Consider the following 24,299-nt stretch of genomic DNA (forward strand, 5'->3'; position numbering starts at 1 on the left):
TCAGATCAGGAAAGCTGGGCAGGCTCCAGAATCTGGTCTTCAATACAGGGGGACTTAGTACCAGAGACACCCATCCTCTCTTTGCTATATGTGTTATATACATACACACACACACATACATATACTGCATATAGTATATATTTGTACTTATATATGACTATATGTGTGTACTTATATTTATCACTGTTATATATAATATATAATTAATATATAAATGTGTATATATGTTTGTGGATATATATACATTTATACATATATACACACATATACACATACATATACATACATACACACACACATATATATATCTCCATCCTTTGGGATCATCAGGATGTATTCCCAGGCCTGCAGCTGAATTGTTGATGTCCACAGCAGCCTGCTCAGCCTGCAGGGAGTCAGTCACCTTCTGAAAGGTTTCAACTCTATCCATCTAGCAACAACAATCTACCCAAGTGTATTCTTCTGGGAGAAAGGAGATACCCTCCAGGGCCACTGCCAGGGAAACACCTGGGGTAAAGAGCCCTAACAAAACACAAAGGACTTTATTTTGGTTTTGAGGACAAAAAGTCAAATGCTTAGCTGAGCATTTTAAAATCCTGAGGAGACTACCTTGATCATCACTAGTGAGGTGTTGCCCTTTAACTGTGTGTTCTACAATGCTAAGCTTACGCTTTGGCGGTGTCCTAGGAGCCGGCTGTTAGCCAAGATGCTGGACGATATTTAAGGGTGCACAGTATTGACCTAAAGCCCTGAGTACTTCCTACACGAGGAGGCTCCTCTGGCTTCAGTTTTTCCACGACTGAGTTCTTCCTGGTACTTCCTGGGTACTCATCTGGGGAAGCCATTCCTCTCTGTGGTGGTGTTTGGGAAGCGGGGAGGCCACAGTGAGGGTAGCCTGTAGGGTGCTGAAGTGTGGGAGACAACATTTTAAAGCATAGACAAGGATGAGAGAGGCCAAAGGGTAGAAAGAAGTACATTTTTATTGGCTCCTGGGAAAAGACTTAGCAAGATATACCTGCTTGTGGCTCACCAACACCTACCCTTCACACCTGGAATAAAGAATTGAGTCTGGAAGAACTAGCTGGCAGCCATTTTGGAATGGAGTGGAGGCAGGGTGGATAGGGGGGAGGCACGGGATGGCGACACTGACTACACAGCTAAAGTAACAGCACCAGAGGAAATAAAAAGATGAAATCCTCAAATCGAGTCTCTCTGGAGATGCTAGCCTGCCCTTGACTCTACCACCACAGCTAAACCAGAAAATGGCAGGCAAAGCAAGGAGGGAGAGGACCCACTGTAACCTCAGTACTCTCAGCCCAGGTTATCAGCCTGGTAGGGAGAGAGTTAAAATCCAGCCCTTAAAAGAAAACTCATACCCCATTAGGCTCAGGCTTGGAGAGCACGGAGCAGTTAGGAAGCCAAAGGAAACTAATTCTGGAGGCTCTCCAAGCTGCCAATCACACGCAGATTTCTAACAGTCACAGCCTTGTTGGAGTTGGTTGTTTTTCCACAGGCTGCACAATGGGGTCTGGTTATTCATTGAAAAAGTCTGCCAGTGGGCCCCGCCCTCCATTCACAACCAATTTGGAATGCACCATTCAGGCAAGAGGGGGAGTCAGTCTGCAGCCCAGCTAACTGGGACAGACCTACTACTGGTGCCCAGGGCTCAGCTGGGGCCACGGAGAAGCTGGCTCGCCCAGTATGTTGTATTTATGTAAAAAAATTCAGACGCAGTAGGGGGCGCTGGCTGGGTCTGCACCCTTCCTGGAACCCAAACAGCTAGGATTATTGCTGCAACATGCAAGGTTGGGCGAATCTGTGAGAGAAGAGGCGCAGGGAAGTGCCATCAGGCAAAAGAGTAAAGGAATAAATGGACTACTGAGCTGAATCGCGGTAGCTTCCAGGGGATAACTCCTATTTCTGCTGCCCTGGTAAACTGGTTTGGATTAAGGGGCAGCTCTCTCTGTCTGAGAGCTGGCCCTGCCAAGACTTCTACCCCGCCATTTATTCCTGGTAACCAACACGAGGAGAGCCCAGTGGTTTCTTCCGCAGGGCAGAGGGACTTAGGAGACACTAGGAATGTCAACAATTTCTTGACTTCTGAGCAGCCCCGAAGCGCTTAGCATACCCTCCTGGACATTCAGGCAGCCCAAGGGAAGAACGTGCAGCTCTGACCTAGAGGATAAAATCTCTCCAGACTTCACAGGGTACAAGGCTAAAAACTGGTTTGGTGTCTTTGGCTTTTTCCCCCCAAACACTCAGTAATTACCCTGAGGGTGAGTGAACGGAACCTGTCTGACAACCAAACTTGATTTCAAGGAAAAGTATATTTCAGGAAATTTGAGTAAGATAATTTTGAGCTTGTAGACTGTTTTTCTTCAAAGCAAATGTATACATCTCATGTTTACTGCTTTTCACTCCCTGTCCTAACTTCTTTTGAGATCTTTCTGGGTATCAAATTCACAAACCACCCCTGGCCCGTTTTGGGAGGAGGCTGGAACTCCTGGTCTCGTTCTTAGCCTAGCTGGAGAGCCTTTTCCCTGTGTAGCAATCAATCCTCCTTTTAAGCAGAAAGAGCAATCGTTATTTGGTGGGCAGGGCCTTTGGGGTGTGTGTGGGGGGGTAAAGCCTGACCCCCAATCCACCCTAGGTGCCTGGCCCCGAAATGGACTTGAAGTTAGGATGTGCCTACACCAAGGGCTGTGTAGTGTTTGCCATTCTTTCCAAAGAAGCCTGGAGAAAGGACAATATAGGAACTGACGACCAAAGCCTCTGTTAAGTGAGCTTGATGAGGTTCACAGAATGAATTTTTTAAAAAGCAACCTAATCCGGTAATGGCATCAGCAGGCCTGGCGTCCATCCAAGAGCTGGGAGCCGCAACATGACGAGACTCTGAGCTCCCCGGATTCCAAATGGAGAAGCAATGAGTGCCAGGGCACAGATGGGGCCCAAGCTGCTCAAGGGCAGCGTATGCCCAAGAGGGGGGATATCAGTCTTGCTCCTTCACTACCATTAAAACTCGAGAAATGCATGAGGAACAATCTCTCACACACCCAAACCTACCTCACCGGGAGGGATATTCTTTACTGGGGCCGGTAACATCATAATAACGATAGTATGAGCCAGAAGCAGTAGCAGATAGATAGCATGAGGTCTCTCTCGGCTTTATAGTCCCTGCCTCTTCATCTTGTAAAGCGGGAGGATGCTGGAGAACAGGGGCTAAATGGCCATTTCTTGATGGATGCCAGGATTTTGTTACTCCTGGCACCTACAGGGCTGATCTGCCTGTCGGGCAGATTCATTTCCCCCCCTCTCAGGGCTTTTTCACCAGATACAAAGGATTGCAAAGGCTTCCGGGTGCTACTGGACAAGAGTAAGAAAAAAAGCATGGTCTTAAATACCATCTGGCCCTCCTTTAGATCGGTGGTCTTAGGTCACTTAACAGTTCTCCCAATGCTAAAGGCTAGGAAACTAGCAATGACCACTCATCATTTTAGGGTCCTGCTGGCAGCAAGGTCTAGCTGGCGAAGCCTCTGTGCGAAGCCTGGGGGTCAGTCATCTCTCCTCCATGTTTTATGCTTTCCCTTATTCTTGTCCCATCAGTTTCCTCTTCCCTCCCACCCCTCCTACCCCCCACCCCCACCCGCTTCAGTACCACTGCCTCCTGAAAAACACACCAGTCTTGACTCTGCCAAGCGGCCTCTGCCTAGGGCACCCAGTTTCCTTTCTTAAACCTTCTAACAACACATATAAGATTCCTTTTAAGCCGGGCGTGGTGGCGCATGCCTTTAATCCCAGCACTCGGGAGGCAGAGGCAGGCGGATTTCTGAGTTCGAGGCCAGCCTGGTCTACAAAGTGAGTTCCCAGACAGCCAGGGCTACACAGAGAAACCCTGTCTCAAAAAACAAAAAAAAACAAAACAAAAAAAAAAAAAAAAAAGATTCCTTTTAGCTCCAAACGGCCTTATTCCACACAGCAAGAGCTGCCACCAGCACCCATCCCCACAGGCCATGACTGTGGTAAGAGCTCCAGTGTGACTTCCCTATCTGCTGTTGAGGCCCTAGGGCTAGCATAAGGGTTAACTCTACTTTCCAGCCACCCACAGCACTGTACTTCTGGAAAGCTGATGTTTAACAGTTAATTAGCTGGTCCTTAGGAAATTACTTGTACTTCCGAAGTCATATCCCTGCCCCCCTTTTTTAATCCAAGGGGAAAATGGGGTCATCTGAATTTTAATACAAAGTTTGTGAATTTGGTACAGAGCTATGACTCTACAATGAGATTTAACACTCCCTCTCCTTAGCATAAACTATTTCAGTTACTCAAGATGCTGGTTGTTATTACAAATGCTACTGAAACAAATGAGATGGTTTAAAGAAAAAAAAAAATCAGACTTGAAACCTGCATTGAAAAAAAAAAAAGCACTCATTAGTACCCAGGAAGTCAGCTCAGAGAAGTAACCGTTATCAGCTTCCTGATCTCCACAGTAGAAAACCAAAGGACTCCGGGTGTCAAGCCTATCTATCTGCAGCTTTGACTGGATCCTGTGAAAGTATGTAGGGAACGGGTGGAGAGATCTACAGAGACTCCAGAGCTCATGGGGTGGTGTAACATGTGGTCTGTCACATACTGCACGAGCCGCGCGCGCGCGCCCGCGCACACACACACACACACACACACACACACACACACACACACACACCTACCTTTCCATATACTAAGGCACCTTTAAGGAACTGTGTCAGTTGTAACAATGTTTCTGTTTTGTATCTCTTCCAAGCCCTGAATAGAAAAAAGCCGCTGTCATCTGGGCAACAGCCTTTCTCTGGAGTGAGAGCAGGATGGCCAGTGGTCTCCCCAGTGCTTCCCGGAAACCCACCTCCTAGACCTGAAACTAAACACGACTCCTAGCTTGCCTTGAAGACTAGATTATTATTATAAAAACCTTTACTGTTTGCGTCACCGAATTCTTCCATTTTCACCCAAACTACATGTTGGTATTTTCAAATAATCCCTTCAAGGGATTTTCAGCTCAATCTCGGATCTTCAAGTAACACCTTAGGAACAATGGATTATTATGGGGTGGTGGCACTGCCAGAACTCCCAGGCTCTAGAGCAGCCGTTCTCAACCTGTGGGTCACAACCCCTTTTAGGGGGAGGTCACATACCACATAGCCTCCATATCAGATATTACATCACAGTTCAAGACAGTAGTAAAATTACAGTTACGAAGTAGCAACAAAATGATGGGGGGGGGGGATGTTCACCATAACATGAGGGAGAAACTGCTACAAAATGTGCTTTTTGTCCTCTTGATTTAATTTTTAAATTTTCCAACAAGGAGCTGGCAAGATGGCTCAGAGGATAAAAGTTCTTGCATCAAGCCTGATGACCAAATACCCCCACCCCAACACAGAGGATGGAAAGAGAGAACCAAGCCCTACAAATTATCCTCTAACCACCATAAGAAAGCTTACCACGTGAACACGCCACATGCTCACACATTCAGCAAACCAATAAATAAAATATTGGGATGCCTTTCTAGGTAAGGCTTCCTTTACTGAGTGTGTACTCATGAGACAGAGGTAAATTCGGCATAGCTAGAGGTAAGCTGAGCTTTTCTGTAAACTTACAATGGATATATTTCTCTTTTTTCTTTTTCTTTTTTGGTTTTTTTCCAGACAGGGTTTCTCAGTATAGTCCTGGCTGTCCCAGAACTCACTCTGTAGACCAGGCTGGCCTCGAACTCAGAAATCCGGCTGCCTCTGCCTCCCGAGTGCTGGGATTAAAGTCGTGCGCCACCACCGCCAGGCTCGGATTTATTTCTTTAAATCACATTTACAGGTACAAGTCTACAGGCATGTGACCCAAATCTGGAAGCGTTAATATCACTTCTTAGACATGTAGCCTACCCCAACAGGAACATGGAGTGTGTTCACAGGGAGGCAAGGTATGTAGTTTGACACCTGTGGGCTCTACCAGTTCATCCAGGGGTCCTGCATCAGTCTGAACCTCAACTATAATCAAACTCAGCAGCCTGAACGAAGGGCTCCAGGCCACCAGGGCCATCCAGGGGGGTGGGGGCCTCCTGCCTCAAATCTCCAGTCTATGTGACCCCACCCTCCCCAAGGTCTACCTCAAGAACAGCCAGGGGAGGGAATTACTAAGAGGCATTTTAAGGCTACTCAACCACCCACTTTATCCTTTAAATAGAGACAGCTCAACCTTAAGCTGTTACGCCAAAAAAAAAAAAAAAAAAAAAAGGCAAGCAAATAAAACAAACAACAAAACAAACAAAACAAGCCAAGCAACCCCACCAGGTTTGGTAGGCAGGGAACGCTCCCAGAGCGCCTGCGTTTAAGGTACAGCATTTTAATTAAAGAGCCTAGCACATTCTATGCGCTGAGCAGGAATTATTTCTAGAGCACCAAGACACATTTATTGATTTCTTCGCTCTCGCCTATTCTCACAGATAAGAATCTCTGCAGATAGAAACTCTGCCCGCTGACATCCCACCCCCCACCCCCCCACCCCCCCCCCTCGAAGAACAGGCAAGTGTGCAATCAATCTCAGCCCAGCTGTCTCACCTCCCCCTTTAACCCTTGCGGGCCACAGAGAAACAAACAGTGCAATAAAAGCCTTTCAAAGAAGTTCTGCCACAAAAGCCACCTCCCCAGCAGGCTGCAGCTTACTGAGGCTCTGGAGAAAGGCAGAACTGCCAAGACAAAAACAAGCTGGAGTCCAGATTCGGTCATCATCCAAACCCCCGGCCACCCTCGGCCACCCTCACCGGCCTCGGCCACGCGGGTTATCACTATTTTGCCTTTCAATGGCAAGCCAATCCCTTCAAAGCAATCAGAGGGCAACAATAAGAATTTCCTTTTGTCCAGACAATCTCTACAGCAAGCCAAGGTTTCAGCTCATTCCATTTTTCAAGTTTCATGGCATTCCTACTCGAACAGGAGGGCTGTCATTACAGAACGCTAGGCTGGTACCTCTGTTCTTTTAGCTAATAGATTTAGATTACCCTGCTTTTAAACAGACCCAGATACTCCCCTCTCCACACATGCACATATCCACCCCAGAGATAAAACAAAGATGACAAGAATCTGTTGGTGCAAAATGAGAAATCAAATCTTAGCCTGGCTCAGGTGCTTGCTATTATAAACTATGACTAAGAGACATGAATTTCTCTATGATGCAACTCTCAAGAGAGGCAGCGTTCTCCAGGCCGCTCTTAAACCTGTTCATTCGCCAGTGACTAATGCTCTCTAGAGCAGCTCTGTGCTGCTCCAATTTCATCAGCCAGCTTTGTCCTTGGTAGCTGTGCCTGGACCATAAAGCTCCTGAATGTGTTGAGGAGAGCCCAGAAAGAGCAGAGCAGAGCTAACTATGCCCTGCCAGCCTCACAAGCCATTCGTGGGACTCCTCGATGCACACATTACCTGTCTTAAGGAATGAGCACCCAAAGGCGAATAATAAAAAGGCTTTACTCAACAGGAAGGTCCCAACAACCACATGGAAAATGAGAGCAAATCAAGGCACTCAGTGCCCACCCGTTATTAGCATAGAAGACACAATACGACACGTTAGGTAGAACCACAATTAACACAAATCCTCCAGGAAGTACGTGCTGTACCGTTCAAAGGAGACCAAAAACACAGATTCATCACTGGCTCTGCCTAATGTCTAACTCTCCATTTGCAGTGCTAGTGGGCTGGGCCTGGAGTGCTAGCGGGGCATGCTAGGCGGTTCTATACCACGGAGCTATAACCTCAGCCCAAAGACTTAAATTTAGAAAACAAAAACGAGAAAAGGATTTGAAGAAAATGTTGGTTTATAAGCACTGGGGGCTGAAGATGGCTCAGCAGTTGAGAATACTTGCTGCTCTGGTTCTAGAGGATCCGAGTTCAGTTTCCAGCACCCATAAAAGGCTGCTCAACATCTCCTGTCACTCTAGTTGTTCCTGGGGACCGAACAGCCTCTTCTGAGCTCTGCAAGAACCCCCACCAGTACTGGTTTTGTGTGTGTGTGTGTGTGTGTGTGTGTGTCCCCTCAACTCAGACATATCTAAAAACAAGCAGATGTTTGACACAGAAATCTTATCTAGTATCCTAATTTAAAATTCCGGAGGTCAAGCTGTTAAGGTAAAAAGAAATTTCACTGAAATTATATTGAATAAGTCATGCATTCATGAGAGCAAGAAATTATATCAATAAAAAAATGAGACAAGTCTTCTGGACTAACCCTGAATTATTAAAATGCAGGTATACCACTGTCCAAATGTTCTGGCTATCGCTGTAGAATGAACATATTCTAGATGGAAATCATCCAAGGCCAAACAATTTCAGAACAAATGTGTCACCAACACAAAGGTACTTACAGTTATCAGACTGAAAATCTGGGACAAACTGCTCATCATCAGGAACTTGTGCTGGAAAGAGAGTTGTGTTTTAGATCTTTGCATTTTACTAAAAGGCACAGTGAAATGTTTTACACAGAAAACAGGACAGTCAAGAAACTTGCCTTCAGCTAACCAAGCCTCCTGCAGCTGGCTAAGATCCTGAAACAACTCTGGAAACAAACAAACAAACAAACAAAAGACTCAAAATGGGGCTATTTCTTGTGCTAAGGAGCATCCAGGAGTCTGCACACCAGTGTCTGTGTGACCTGAGGAAGCCACAGCACACAGGGACAGCTGCACTACCTTCAGAATCGTGAGCCAGATCTGTGTCCACAAACTTCCTCTTTCTGTCAATCAAAGGTCGCCCTCGACAGTCCTCTGATCGAGATTTCTGAAAGAGGCCAAGAAAAAAAAAAAAAAAAAAAAAAAAAAAGAGGAAGATTCAAATGCAGGAAAGAGGTGCAGAGAGAGTCCACCCACGCCTCCAGGGAGAAGACACACCACAGAGGTCAAGGACAAAACAGAACAGAACCAACTCACCCCTGGGACCATAAAAGGGACTTGCTGATCACAAAACCCATCCATGGTGCTTCCAAAGTCTCCGCTATCACTTTGAAGGGCTTCAGCATTGAGTAGTTTCTTGGGGGTGGTAAAGAGATACTCCTGTAACATGGATTGGGAAGATTTAAACTCTGGCGGAGGTGGGGTGGCTTAAGTTTATACAAGTCTTTCCCTCTTGCCTGTGTAGCCACCTTACCCCCCCCTCCCTCCCTCTCTCTCTCTCTCTCTCTCTCTCTCTCTCTCTCTCTCTCACACACACACACACACACACACACACACACACACACACACACACACACACTTTAGTATTGCCTGCCTGTCTACCACAAAAGCCAAAACCAACCAAAAAAAAAATCAAACCCTCCCTTACTTGCACTGAAAAATGACCTTCTAGGACATTTGTTGCAGAGTTTTTGTTTTGTTTTTGTTTTCTTTTGTTTGAGACAGGGTTTCTCTGTGTAGCTCTGGCTGTCCTGGAACTCACTCTGTAGACCAGGCTGGCCTCGAACTCAGAAATCGCCTGCCTCTGCCTCCCGAGTGCTGGGATAAAAGGCGTGCAGCACCACGCCCGGCTTTGTTTTATTTTTTAAGATAAGTTTTTAATTAAGATTTGCCACTTTATGATAGGAACTAGAGAAATTGGGTGTTCCATGTTCCAAATGCATGGTGTGTCTCAAATGCATTTTGTAGGTATATGGTAAAAATACTAAGTACAGTTCCAGGAACAAACTGATCAAAAGTATACTTTCTTCACACACACACACACAATTCTTTATTTAAACCCAAACCGTCTGTCCAAACAGGTGTGTATACCTGAAATGACACAGCATCTCCATGGCAACCTACAAAGATTAGCTGCCATCTACTCAATTTCTAAAATAAAACATCTATAAAAATGAGAGATAAAGGAAATTCAGTTCCACTGCACATATTTAAACATTTCTACCAAAAGGCCAAAAAAAAAGGAAAAGAAACAGAAAAACAAAACACCGTCATTGAAATCTTTCAATGCAAAAATATCCATGAAAAGAAAACTCCCTGTTCTACAATGACCTCAAATCTTCAACAAAATCAGTCAACCACTGGTAAGAGCTGGGCTTGGAACTAAATCAAGAGGGGAGACACTTTTCTAGCGTGGGAGGAATTAGCTAGCAAGTTTAGGTGTTACCTTCCTAAACACTTAATTTTCCAAATAAAAACTCAGGTCAAAATAATGGGGGCATAACAAGTATTTATTCACCTCAGGTCTGAATAACAGACAGGCCTAACTAGCATTTTCTTTTAAGTTGTACACAAACTAGGGAACACTTTTCACAGTAACCATTTCCATCTGACTTGTTTTTCACGCTGTGAGCACCATATCAAATTTTCATAAGTGAGCAGGATACAAGAAAACCCTTCACAGCCAGCACTTGGCCCAAGTAATCAGATATTTTCAAAGTCAAAGGAAAGAGAGTTCGCAACTTCCTAGAAAAACACTTCTGCCAGCTTGCCTTCCTTCCACACAGTGCAAACATCGTTCAGAATGAGGCCTCTCTTGAATGTCACCAACCAGGACCCAAATCTGAGAATCTTTAGTAGACTGTGGAGAAGAAAGAATTCTGTGCTGTATTTTTAAAAATTTTGACTAAGTTGTGGCCTCAGAAATTCTTAAATGTCTGTTGTGGGTTAAGAGAACAACGTGTAGGAAAACCAGAGGATAAAATATTTTTAGAAGCTCATGATGCGCAAAAAAATATCCTTTGAAAAAAATCGGTAAAAAGAAACTTCCCTAAGAGATTCCAAAAGCAGCAGCAAGGATCTTCTAAGCAGCCCTTCGAGTTCAAGAGCTGGAAACGTCGTGTTCAAAGTATCTTTTAAAAGCCTGCAGGGAAGGCTTCGGTTCATCCTGGAGTTTAAACCACTTCCTTTGTGTCGTCGTAGTCGCTCCCCCCCCCCAGCCCCCAAATCCAGGGTGCCCCCAGGAAAACTTTAACTGGGCGCAGCGACCGGATCGAGGCCCCTCCCCGTGGCGCGCAGCGAGCCTGGTTTTATGAATGGGAGATGGAGCCGCGGCCGCCACCGCAGGTAGAGGCTGTAACTGGATCCCTCGCGCCCGGCCCCATTCACAAAACAAGACACACTTCCACCCAATTCCCAGCCTTCCCATTCATGAAAACTCCTTCAGCTGCGCCCCCGCCCCCACTCCCAACGCACGCTTAGCCTCCGACGCAGGCCCCTCACCCCAGCGTTTTAGGAAGAAAGCTCAATGCTTCATTCACAAAAAAAAAAAAAAAAAAGGGAGAAAAAAAAAAAAGCCTCAGAGCTCAGAGCCCAAGAAAGAAACCTGCTTCATTCATAAAGTCACCCACATTCAGAAAACGAGGTGCAGCGCTGGCCGATACCAGCAGCCTCATTTGCTCCTGATCACACATGCCGCCTCCCCTCATCACCCCCTACTTAATCAGTACCCCCTTTGCGGGGGAGACCCCGAATCATTCACGAGGTTCCAGCACACTCTCGGCAGCCTCGGAACCGGTTCTCTCTTCCCCCAGGCCGTGGCTCAGGCGGCCCCAATACCCTCAGCCCTAAGAGGAGGGAGTGGGGGGCTGCGGGCCCGCTGCCCAGTCTCCAACTTGCCAGGCCTGCAGAAGTTCGGGCAGATCCTGCACCCTCAGGCTGCACATGTCGGTGTCATTTAACTCTCGGGGTTCTGAAGCAGAACCCCTGAAACTGCTGCTCGCCTCCCCCCACCCCCCATATTAAGAGTCGCGGAGCGTTTCTTCTCGCGAGCCTCCCAGGGCCCTCGGGGGCCCACAACTTCGCGCCCCGCACCCCGTTCTTGCACCCCGCTTCTGTAGCCTGAGCCGGGCACCCCGCTCCCTGCACCCGCTCCAGCACCCCGGGTGCCTCCTCCGCGGCGTGCGGAAACCCGTTCTCCGCTCGCTCCGGAACCGCTAGCCGCCCCCGCCCGAAGCCTCCCAGGAACCGAACCGAACCGGGCCTCGGGGGGAGGGGGCGGCTAGCTCCGGGAGTCACCCCAAGCACGCCCAACTGAGGACCCAGAACCAGTCCGCACCTGAGCGGCCACTCCGCGCGCCCGCCTGCGCGCCTCCGTGGCGGGCTGGGCCGCAGCGATCGGGGATGAAGACCGCTCTGCGCGCCGGCCTCCGGACTCTGCGCCGCCCTGCAACCCGCTGCAGCACTGGCCCGGCCCCCGCCGGCTCCGCCCGCCGCCATTGGCCCGCAGCCCAGAGCACACACGTCCCCATTGGTCGGCGGCCATCCCCGCGGCTGCCCATCACCTCTTGTTTACCCTGTCTTCAGGCAAATCCAGCTGGGCCGCCCCATCATCTGCGGCGCCCATTGGCTAACGGTCGGCCTCCCTCAACGCCCTCAGAGGTCTGTTTTACATAATTTATGCGCTGGGCGCCATTGACCAATCAGCACCGGCTTGTTTATATAATGAATGTAAGGACGTTTTTCATTCATAAAAAACGCGACCTGAGGGGGAAGCTTAGCTGAGTCAGTGAAGCTCTTAAAGGGGCCACTCGCGAAGTTCCCCCTGGCCTCGGCCTGCACCGCTCCTCCCGCCACCCCCGCGCGGGGCCGCTTGGCGCCAGGCGTTCGCAGCTGCAGCAGCGAGCTAAGTTATCATTTTAGAACTCAGGCGAGAGGAATTCGTCATTCCACACACAGAAACTCGCTGACCCTGCCTGGGCGTTCGGCCCATAGAAACACAAAAAACGGAAACCGAGCCCTCTAATCTTAGCTACCTTGAAGAGAAGCCTTAATTTTTTTTTTAAACCAGGTTTCCAGTGGGAAAAAAAAGTAGTTACCTTCCTTTAAAAACCTGAGCTTTTCCAGATCTTAGTGATGTACCCATGTTGCCAAAGCCTAAGGCCCGACCCGATCGCGTCTTCTCGGGCTAATAATTGCCTCTGAGCTCTACAGGCAAGAGGCTACAGCCAGAAACCCGGTTCGTGGATCGCACCGGGCCGGTAGAGGGCCTTGGAAGCACAAATCCCTTTGAAACGTGCGTGCAGTTAGACCGCTTGCTTCTCTCCCGGGCTGCTTGTTTTCCATTTAAGTGTTGAATGCAAGATGGTGTGTTTGCGAATTAGATCCCGTGCAGCTGGGAACCGGGAGAAGCAGTGTTGCTTGCCAAAGGATCGGGCATTGACTGCAGTTGTTGAGATTCTTAACAGGGTGTTCCAGGAAACAAATAAAACAATCCTCTGCCCCTTCCAACTCCTCGTCCTGCTCCTGCCACCGACAATGGCCGTTCTCTTCTTTTCCCAAGGACGCTAGGGTGCTTGTGAACGAGTTCTGTTCTCTACTAACCGGGCAGCAAGGTGTCAGCGTTTGGAGAGTTGAGCCTCAGCAAAGCGGGTCCCAAGTTGTTACCCTAAGGGTGCCCAGTGCCCCACAGTGAAACACGTGGTGTGGATTTCTAGTCCGCGGCCTTTCCCCCCTAAGCTTGTGGATCAGAGCTGGTACTTGGTGTGTTGATTACAGTCCTTGACCAGTTTGAATGCTGGGATGAGACCTGCACCCAGGTTCAGTGGGCTGAGTTATCGGTTTTGCCGGAGACTGGGAAGGGCACCAGTTGAAGTGTGGGCAGGTGCTTTGAACTTTTAACGAGCAGTTCCTTGATATTTAATTTCCTGCCTGAGCACAGTGCTTCCCTTAGCTCCTATTCTAGTTGGTGGCTATAGAGTTTGTCCTCTTGTACCCGTGTTCCCAGCTTGTTTCTGACGTCCTGAAGGCTTTCAATTCAGCAAGGCCCACACTAGTTCCAGATCCTCTCTCACCGGCTTGGTCCCATCACCGCCATCCCTCCCTGTTCTCATCCCAGGCCAACCTCCTGCCTGGTTGAAATTTCTTCAAGAATTTCCTACTCCCCTTTGCTTAATTGTCTCAGATCCCAGTCCTCTAAAAGTTCTGTGGCTTGCTGTATCAGCTCCAGTGCAGGCCTCTTCACAGTGGTTCCTTCACATTCCTTACACTCCACGCCTGGAGTGTGGCTGTTGTGACCTTTGCCTCAGACCGAAGCTCTCCATTCCTCCTTGAGAAGAGAAATTTGAAAGTGTGTAGCAATAAACAGGGGCTAACTGGAATGAGGGAAAGTATTGTGTGTCATACTTGATTTATGTATTTGTTACTCTTTGAGACAGGACCTTGATACGCAGCCGGTTTGGCCTGGAACTCACTATGTAACCCAAACTCACCTCCAGCTAGTTGTCTATTCTTCCCCTCCTCCTAGGTGTTGAGAAGGCAGTCATGTGCCCAGGAGTCCTGGGTAGTTATGGTAGTTTGGGAAGATCATTGAGAACTTGCCTAGAAGGCACAAAGTCCTGGGTTATAGACCCAGCACCACAGAAAAGAGAGAAGTTGATAGCCACAGTATCATATGTGGGGAATTATGCTTCATTAAAGCTATTGGTAACTAATAACTTAGTCATCCAGCAAACATTTAGGATGTACCAGATATTCAGCCAGATCCTGTGCTGGGCTATAAATAAATAAATAATAAATAAATAACATAGAGATGAATGATCTCCAGGGGTTGCCTTGGGCAGCCCGTAGTCACACAGCCCTCCACAGTCTAGCTATGTCCCCACAGTGAGGCAGTGAGAAGACATTCATCACTATTAATATCTCCATTCTACAAATGAGAAACTGAGGTGCGACAGGAGTCCCACCCAGCAAGGACATCCGAACAGAGTCCAGAGGCCAAAATGGCTTCCACTCCTCTCTTGCTTCTCTATCCCCATTCACATCCCACTGTCTTTCTCTTGTTATCTCTGCCAGATAGGAGAGTTAAGGGTAATACGAGAAGTTTCTAGTCTAATGCGCTGGATCTCCGCTCCTAAGAACATATTTACATAGGGGATTTGTAGAACAAGTGCTCTAATTATCATTCCTTCCCCTCCAGGAGAGAAACAGTTTTGGAAAAGGAAACAAAAAGAGGCCCACCCCCTGGGACATTCTTCTTGTGTCAATCTAGCCTTTGTCCTTGGGCAGTAGCAAAACTCGGTCACAATGAGAAACTAGACGCCTGTTCTTCACCAAGTTCAGTTTGCAGCGTCAGTTAGAGGAGGCAATGAGGGCGAGGGGAAGGGAGGAAAGGAGGCCCCAAGCCTGGCTGCTTGCCTCCTTTTACAGGTCTGCTTTCTACATGGCCCCTACAAAATGCCAAAGCAAGCTAGAGTGTAAGGCCCACAACCCACCTTTAAGCTGGTATCCAAACTGATGGACGTGCTCCGGTTGTCCCTATATCGCCTTGTGCCTCCTGTTTCACTATGGCAAGTGTGGCCCTGGGGTGCGGGGACATAACCAAGGATGTGAAGACAAACACTAAATGGGACAGAGATGTTTTCTTCAAGGGAAAGGTCAAGAATTCAGTCTTATTTTCTAAGATTTAGGAAGAAGTGCCCTGAGGCCTGAAAGAAAAAAAGAAAATATTCCACCGTCTGTGTCTCTTTAAACAAATCGGTGTCCTGTTGCTCCTTCCAGCCAGGGGATAGTGAGGTCCCACCGTTACTAGAAACTTCCTCTGTTCAGTTCCACATAAACAGCATTATTTCAGCCTGTAACCCTCTGCGCATGCACCATAACGATCACCTCTATAGGTGAAGAAACTGAGGCACGGAGATATCACAGAGCGGGAGAGGGTTATGGTCCAAGTGCCATGTGTCTTAACAAGGGTCTCAGCTAGTGGTTCTATTTTGAGGGCAGCAAAATGTTTAGGAGGTGGTAGAATTGGGTCCTGGGGGACAGACTTTTAAAGGTTGCAGAGCAGACCCTGGCTTCAGAGCATCCTTGCCACTTCTCGGTAAGAAGTTCCTCCTCAGCCATGGTCAGAGCTGCCCTTCCTGCTCAGCCAGACCAGAACTCACTAAGCCAAAGGCCAAAATAAATCTTCCCTGCGTTCAATTGTTTCAGTTGAGGTAATCTGGTCACAGTGACTCCAAAATTAACTAATACAGAGAGTGTATCACACAGGGTTTCCCCAGAGCCTGCTATTTAATCACAAGGCTGGGCAGCCCAGTCCGTTAGAAGCTGTACGATTGAACACAAAAAGCCTGCTTTGGAAGAGCCAGACTCTATTTGGAGACTTTGCCTAAATTAACTCGCTTGATCCTTCTATCAACCCTATGATCTGTATCCCATCAGGCTCCTGTTTGCTAGATGTGGTAAGTAAGGCACAAAGGTTGGGAAATTTTTTTTCAAGGGCATGTAACTAGTAAGAGAGAGACTCGTGAGCTGAATGTAGGAATGTAGATCTTAAACAAGGCCTTGCTCTCTGGCACTCTCCTGCATTAGTTCCCATCTGAGGTTCCAACTCTTCGTGTGCCGCTCTCACAAGAGTAGTTCCCAGGAAACTTGCTCCAGAAATCCCACCTAGGCTTCGTTGGCATTATCCTGGGCCAGCAAGGATACACCTTCATGAAACCCACATCAGAAAAAGAAATTGTATTTCCTGAGCATCTTCCATGTCTTAGACACTCCACATGCAGTGCCTCACTCAGTGTCCCCAACCCCTCTCACAAGCAGCACTAAAACACAATTTGCTGCTGGAAAACTAAGATTCAGTGATGTCTTCTAGTCTCTACACATGCACACACACGTGTACACACACATGCACACACAATTGTACCCACACTGGAACACGCACACATGCATGTCTGTGATGTCTCATGTGAAGCAGCATGCCAGCTGGAATGCACTGTTCCTGATGCTATGCTATGACTGGAAGGCTGGGAGGAGCCCATATCCCTCTCCTGGCTTTATTTCCTGACATAGTCTCCCTCCTGTCCTCTGCTAAAACTCCAGTCTAGATGTTACCAAACAATCGCTCTCAGGGAAATCTGAAGGAACATGAGAAATTAAGACTTCTGATAGGGGGAGGATGTCTTCCTTAAGCCCCACCCCTCTACCAATACATACATACATACATACCCACACACATACATACATAAAAACATAAATGGCTTCACATTGCCTTTCATAACCAGGTCCCACTCTGAAACAGCTCTGGCAGATCAGTAATTCCATGAGTTTCTTTTGAGCCCATCCCCCACCTCTAGCTACAGACATGACTGCTTGTGGAACCAGTCACATGCCAAGCTCCCTCCCCACCCCCCCCTCTCTCAAGCTTGCTCCTTCTCCCTCCTTCCTCCCCCCTTTCTCTCACGCTAGCTCCTTTTCCCTCCTTCCTCCCCCTCTCCCCCCAGTAGAATTGCCTGCCCCACATGAGAGACCCTCGGGCTACGGGGCTTTGAAGGGAACCTGTGTCTGCTCTGTTTCGCTGCTTCTTCTCCACCTCCTCTGACAACCAGAACTTGTAGTTAAAAGCGGGAAGTCTGCAGTCCCTTGGTGCCTTATGTTCATCTTAGTCTTTTTCCTCTGATCTGGCAGCCTAGAAACCCCAAACCAAGCCAGGCATGGTAGCTCATGCTTGCAACCCCCGGCCCTTTGCCAGCCTTTTGGAAACCTTCAAAACAAACGAGTTTGAAGTGGGCGTGGAGAAGGGCTCCGTGGGTTCAGAGCAAGGCCTGATGTGCCTGCCCCAGTGATTCTGTAGAGGAACTTGATGTGTGGACTCGGCAGATTCTATTTTGACTGACTAGAGTCTGCTTTTTGCTTCCTTTTATGCCCTTGGTGGTGAGTTTCATATGAGCAGAAGTTGGGCCTTGCTGTGACCTTTTCAGACTTCATTCATTCCCAACTCAAGAGCAGGGAATCTCATGCTTGTTGGTTGGTTGGTTGGTTGGTTGGTTTTTTGTCTGCCTGGCGCTATGAACGGTCTTGCTTTAGCATCTCCCAACAGCACTACTGGAAGACTGGAGCTAAGGGATAAAGGAGCTGGCCTGCTTCATTGTTGCAGCTGAAGCACAGATGGCAAGACTGGCTGTCCTTGGGCTTTTGGCTTGGTCTGTAGGCACTCACCTACACTGAGGTTCTACGGGATCTACTGAGTGGGGTGTGTGTATTTTGAGTTGAACAATGGAGAAATAAACAATGGTGACTGGTAGTGGGTGAGATACTCCATCAGTGGATTTGACTACTTGACCTGACATGGCACATCCAGCCTGACATTTTAGCCTGAGCCAGGCTCCCTATCTATTGCCACGTGAGAGCAAACCACCATAGTAAATATTAGAAACAAATGAACATCTTCCCCCACTGTCTCTTGCTAACTTCCTGTCTGGTGTGCTTTGGCTCTGGGGAGAAGGTAGCATTGATTAAGACGGGGACCATCCCAAGGTCTCCTTTCTTTTTGCTCCTGCCCCTCCTAGGCATCCATTCCCATCAAGAAGTTACACCAGGCCTGGTGTGGCTCACACCTCTAGACCCTGCATTTGGCAAGCAAGGACAGGCAGATCTCTGTGAGTCTGAGGCCAGCCCAGGCCTAAAGACTCAAAACATTAGAAAAATCCACCTGGGCCAGCCCTGCTAGGGCGGAGAGGTAAGTCAGTAAAGTTTTGTTTCATAGTCTGCTGTCTCAGTTAGATTTTGTTTTGTTTTGTTTTGTTTTGTTTTGTTTTGTTTTGTTTTGTTGGTTAACATGATGCAATCTAAGTCATCTGGGAAGAGGAACCTCAACTGAGAAAATGCCTCCATCAGACTGGCCTGTAGGCAGGTCTGTAGGACGTGTTCTTGATTAACCATTGATGTGAGAAGGTTCACTGGGTGGTACCGCCCCTCGGAAGGAGGTCCTAGGTGGTCTAAGAAAGTTGGCTGAGCAAGTCAGTAAGGACGGTTCTTTTGTGGCCCCTGCTTCTGTTCCTGCCTTGAGTTCCTACCCTGGCTTCCCTCAGTGCAATATGACTCAGGATTTGTAAGTCAAACAAGTGTTTCCCTCCCTGTGTTGACTGGGGCCATGGAGTTTTATCTCAGTAATAGAAACCAACCTAACTAAGACGTGTGGAGAATGCAGACACAGAGGTCCCTACTTTGTGAAAACGTACGCCGTCCACACTTAACAATCCATGCACTTTCCTGTACATGCTCTACATAATAAAAAAAGTATATAGGTCAAACAGGCCACCTCTGAAATGTCCAAACCTGATCTGAAAATCCCAGCTGGGAGTCAGATGCCAACCATTTAGCCTCGCAGCTGTGGGGGCTGGGATAGCTACGGATCCTCAGGAGGCAGCAAGCACATGGTTCCTGCCATGAGACACAGCCAGGGGACAGGAAAGAGGGACGGGCTGAGCACACGTAGGCTTGCCAATAGTCGCTATGTCCCAGACTGCCAACTGATTGCTCTTACATGTCTAACTAGTAAGATAGTAGGACTAGAAGGAGCCACAGCTGAGACAGGGCTAGATGGGAGAGGATGACAGTCATCAGATGTCTTGGATGGTCATTGGCAGGACAATCGTTCACATTTTTAAATAATGGGTTACATCTCATAGGTAAAAACAGTCACCAAAACCCAGAAATGGCTCTAAATACATCCTCTGTCATGCTTCTGATTAAACTATCGATCACAGCATCCACACAGCCATGGTGCTTGTGGCACACATTCCTCCAATAGGGACCCTCTTAAAATTTTGTCTGAACCTCGCAACTCCATCATGCAGTACTTGGCGGGTGGTCACAAAAGACTGACTTTATGAATGGCCAAGTGATTTCTACTACAACAAAGCACTGTCCCCAAGAAAGGAGACAGCGGCCGCCCTTGGAGGACCTGCGTTTGGCATGTGCCTTTCTGTCCTGCCCACATAGTGGAAAAGGAAGGATCAAGATACTGGTAACGGGGCCTTTCAAAAGCTCAATATTTGTACCCAGGGAACCACTTTACTTCCTAGCAGCAAGATCTGGGTCCTGAGAAAGTGTAATTCATTTTGGTCACAACTTAGGTGACATGGAGCTTGGTAAGACTATAAGGCCTCCCCTCAGCCTTTAGTCACATAGGAGAATCCGCATCACACCTGAGTGCTGTTCCAAAGGACTGGTGCAGTTTCCTGGTGGACTCACCCAACCTGTGTCACCCAGCTCCTCCTACAGAGCTGCTCCCCATCCAGGGCCTGGCAAAAGTGAAAATGTAGGACAACCACTCTCCAGTGTTCTAACCTGGAGAGAGTAGGAGGCTGTGGGGCCCCTGGCTTGCCTGGTCTTCACCCATGTCTCTGGTTTCCTTCAGATGAGCATCCCAAGATATTCCATCTCACCCATCCATCAAGTTACATCTTGGTTGGGAGAATTCTACACACACTCTGCCTGGAGCTCCCTCTGGCTCTTCCTCCATGTTCCTTCCATAACCTAATTGTTCTGTATATTTATCTGAGTTTTATCTTGACTTTTCCTCTTAGGTATGTTTACCTTGAATGCGGAGGCTGACCTCAGGGCCTGCTCTGACAGAGCCTGCCTGTGTCATGATAGGATATAAATGCTAAATATGGCTTCCCCTTCCTCCGTACATCTTACACTGCTTTTAATGATGAGATGTAGTTTTTCATTACAAGATCCATGTTTTACCTGTTCTGGCCCACGCATTCCTGACTAGAACGTGGGTAGCGTTCGCTAACACCCATGTGTACACCTTGTAAATGTGAATGGTAACTAGGTAATCCATATGGCAGTGTGGTGATAGCTCCAGACGGGAGGAAGGTGCCTGCGTTGCGTGCTGTCCTTCTCAGTGCGATGAGACACTTCCTGTAGAAAGTGTTATCTCAGTGTCTTTCCCTCCTAATGCTTTGTGCCTTCTTCATCCTCACAGACTGCCAAAGAAATGCAAAGAGTCCCGTAGGATCCACACAGAAGCAAAAGACTCTCAGGGCGATGGAATCCTGCTGGATGCTGGAGTGTTCTTGGCAGGAGGGAGCATGGTGACAGGGGCAGAATGTGTGATAAAGGGCACAACTGTGCGTTAGTGTGTGTGACATGATGTGGGGAAAGGGTCTGACACAATTGTTGTCACGGCTTTGGCTCACAGCAATCGTGCTTTTCTGAGCAGAGCACCATGGTGTTTGCTTGTTTGTTTGTTTGTTTGTTTGTTTGTTTTTTAAGAGTATCACTGAGGGCTGGAGAGATGACTTAAGAGCATTTGCTGTTCTTCCAGAGGAGTTCAGTTCCCAGCATCCACATCAGTCAGCTTCACTGCCTATACTTCCAGCTCCAGGCAGGGATCTGATAACCTCCTCTGGCCTCTGCAGGCAGGCAGCTAAGCACACATGCTGTACTCTCTCTCACACACACATACATGCAAGTAAAGTTAGATATTCTAAAAAGAAATAAAAGACTATCCTGAAAGTATGTGGCATGTATTACATGAACCAAGACAACTGAATTAGTAGAAAATGGGAAGGTGTATGGGCCTAAAAGGCCGCAACCACGCACACATGTTTATGAAATGCATGAGCTGTGGAGGGGCATGTGCTGGGCTGTCCCTAAGGCTTTCCGAGATTAGCCACTCAGGACTCGTTCACGTCTCACCTGTGAGTTCGCCCAGGAGATAGGCAAAGCTGCTGGTAACAAAAATTTAACAAAAATTATTGGGGAAAAGACTTTAACATTGAGAAAATTGTATTTTTGTGCACAGATTGGACTAGATTCCATCGTTATTCTATTTTAGGGAAGGAACTTTTCTTTCCAGCCTAGGGGACTTGTAAGGGCCACTCAAGAACTATCTGCTGGACCGGAGAGCTGGATTGGCTGCTGCTGGGTAACAGAGGTAGGCTGGGATAGTAGGACAGGCAGGGGAAGGGGTGCCGGGCAGGAAGGGGTGCTGGACAGGAACCGTGTGCTGAAGAGCTGCAAGACTGAGATCCCTCTGAGCAAAGAGTCTCAGGAAGTTCTGGAGCAGTGACAAGTGAGAGGAGATTCTGCCACACTGGAGAAGACAGGTCCACTGACTGTGAAGGGCGTTCAGTACCTCAGAGCAGAGTGAGGAGCCAGGAGCACAGAATTTGACTTGGACGGCGACGTGGGCAGACAGAGAAACCACTCTGTCCCAGAACTCATTCTGTAAACCAGGCTGGTTTCAAACTCAGAGATCTGCCTGCCTCTGCCTCCTGAGCGATGAGATTAAAGACATTGTTACAGCCAGGGTGTCAACAACAGAGGAACCACTCTTAAGTGGCCTCCTAGACCTAGGCCAGGACTGGGCCCAAAAGAGGAACAGAGGGGCCTGTCTAGGCCTGGTAGGGAGTGAAACTGGTCCAGCAGATTCCATCCATGCCTCTTTGCTAGTTCTCTAGGACAGAGACAATAGGACTTTCAAATGCCTGGTGAACCTAGGGGCAGTTCCAGAGGGGTGGGGTGGGGGTGGGCAGAGCCCAGAGTTGCTCCTCCCATGGTCCCCAGTAGGGATTCTTGAAGAGTCCTTTATTAGGACTAGTTGTGAATGGCAGACACCCATTCAAGTCATTCTGAGCCCAAGCCTGAATCCAAGTCCACACAGACTAGTAACTGAGTCCTGCAGGCTGTTGGCTATTTAACAAGCTCTGATGTGTATCTTGCACGGGTGTGAGAGCTGAAGCAAAGAATATTCCTTCAGCTGGCGTCCTACTTATCGATGAGGACACTATAATTTGTGTTAATTCATGGCTTAATCCCAAATCTCACTTTTTAAGATGGGGAGATAATTCCAAGACTATTTGTTCTTGTCAGATTTATATATTTACTTTGCAGTGCTGGATCTTGGACGAAGGGCCATGGGTGTGGTAGGCAAGCCCAGACCGTGTTATTTTATTTACCCAATCTTCTTAACCCAGTCAGGGCATCTGTCTTTGAAAAGCTTTAAAAGTTCATAGTACAAAACACGATTTGCAATATAAATACAAATTATAATACAATGGTAATTACAAAATACGTATGTATTGTATACAATTAGGAAGACTTCTTAAAAAGATTAAAAATAAATCAGCAAGCATCCATCATCTTAGAAATGAATACAGTTAACATTTGAACATATTTCCTCCCTTTTTTTCAATGCAGCTTTACATAATGGAGACATTTTTTAATGTATATCTTTGCATTTTGCCTCACATTTTATCAGGCACATCTCCAGGATGTTAAACATTATTTATAAACTTCATTTTAGAGATTTACCTAATATGTCTTCTATTGATTATTTGTCCTCCTCCTCCTTTTCTTCCTCATCCACCTCCTTTTGTTTTTTTGTTTGTTTCTTTGTTTGTTTTCAGACAGGGTTTCTCTGTGTAGCCCTGGCTGTCCTGGAACTCACTTTGTAGACCAGGCTGGACTTGAACTCACAGAGATCTGCCTGCCTCTGCCCCTGCCCCTGCCCCTGCCCCTGCCCCTGCCCCTGCCCCTGCCCCTGCCCCTGCCTCTCTGCCCCTGCCTCTGCCTCTCTGCCTCTGCCTCTGCCTCTGCCTCTCTGCCTCTGCCTCTGCCTCTCTGCCTCTGCCTCTGCCTCTGCCTCTGCCTCTGCCTCTGCCTCTGCCTCTGCCTCTGCCTCTGCCTCTGCCTCTGCCTCTGCCTCTGCCTCTGCCTCTGCCTCTGCCTCTGCCTCTGCCTCTCTGCCCCTGCCTCTGCCTCTCTGCCTCTGCCTCTGCCCCTGCCCCTGCCCCTGCCCCTGCCCCTGCCCCTGCCCCTGCCCCTGCCCCTGCCCCTGCCCCTGCCCCTGCCTCTCTGCCTCTGCCTCTGCCTCTGCCTCTGCCTCTGCCCCTGCCCCTGCCTCTGCCTCTCTGCCTCTGCCTCTCTGCCCCTGCCTCTCTGCCCCTGCCCCTGCCCCTGCCTCTGCTTCATGTGCTGGGATTAAAGGAGTGCTTCACCACCGTCCAGCTGGTTATATTTTTCTTAACTGTTCTTCAGTGTGGAGGGTTAGCTTTGCTTCCACGGACCTCCCTCTCCCTCCTCTCTCTGCACATGTTCACGTATATTAGTCTAAACACGGCCGGGGCAGATCTGGCCAGACCTTGTTGCCCATTTTCAATGAAGGCGAGCTTGGCTTGCCTTCTCACCCATTGTGAATAGACGCTGCCAAAGAGAAGACTGCACTAGGAACTTTCCCTGTGGCTTTGGGAGTGGGGATAGCACAGGGAATAGGAATACTGGGATCCATTAGAGGAGTCTTACAATCCTATGTTGTAATGACAGAATCTAGGAGACCCTCTGTCTTCAGAGAAATATGCTTTCCAGACCACTTATTTATTGTTTATCTATGTATTTATAATGGGAGAGAGAGAGAGAGAGATATACCAGTGCAAATGTGGAGGTCAAAGGGCAATGTTCAGGAGTGGATGCTTTCCTTCCAGTTTTCTGGAGGCTGTGGGGATGGAACTCAGGTCAGCAGGTTTGGCATCAAGTGTCCCTTCCTGATGAACCACCTCACGAGCCCTCAAAAGCTTGTTGAATTGCCCAGATTAGTAGCACT

The 24,299-nt window shown here is 48.1% G+C and overlaps 1 protein-coding gene across 2 annotated transcripts in view; it reads right to left on the minus strand.

The window, feature by feature from the left end:
• The window catches only part of Etv5 (ets variant 5), a 58,258-nt gene extending 46,181 nt beyond the window's left edge, over nucleotides 1–12,077 (minus strand). The window contains exons 1-5 of one of the 2 annotated variants that reach the window (NM_023794.2): nucleotides 12,024–12,077; nucleotides 8,945–9,067; nucleotides 8,708–8,795; nucleotides 8,527–8,574; nucleotides 8,384–8,434 (exon numbers count right to left, since the gene is read on the minus strand). In NM_023794.2, coding sequence (NP_076283.2) covers nucleotides 8,384–8,434; nucleotides 8,527–8,574; nucleotides 8,708–8,795; nucleotides 8,945–8,989 — 232 coding nt within the window. In that variant the 5' untranslated portion in view covers nucleotides 8,990–9,067; nucleotides 12,024–12,077. Of the gene's footprint in view, nucleotides 1–8,383; nucleotides 8,435–8,526; nucleotides 8,575–8,707; nucleotides 8,796–8,944; nucleotides 9,068–9,778; nucleotides 10,876–12,023 lie in introns of those variants that run through there. The other variant, NM_001358428.1, reaches the window with a different exon arrangement.
• Nucleotides 12,078–24,299: the final 12,222 nt, after the last annotated feature.

The sequence above is a fragment of the Mus musculus genome, chromosome 16, assembly GCF_000001635.26.
Source record: "Mus musculus strain C57BL/6J chromosome 16, GRCm38.p6 C57BL/6J".
In the NCBI taxonomy this organism is placed as follows: domain Eukaryota; kingdom Metazoa; phylum Chordata; class Mammalia; order Rodentia; family Muridae; genus Mus; species Mus musculus.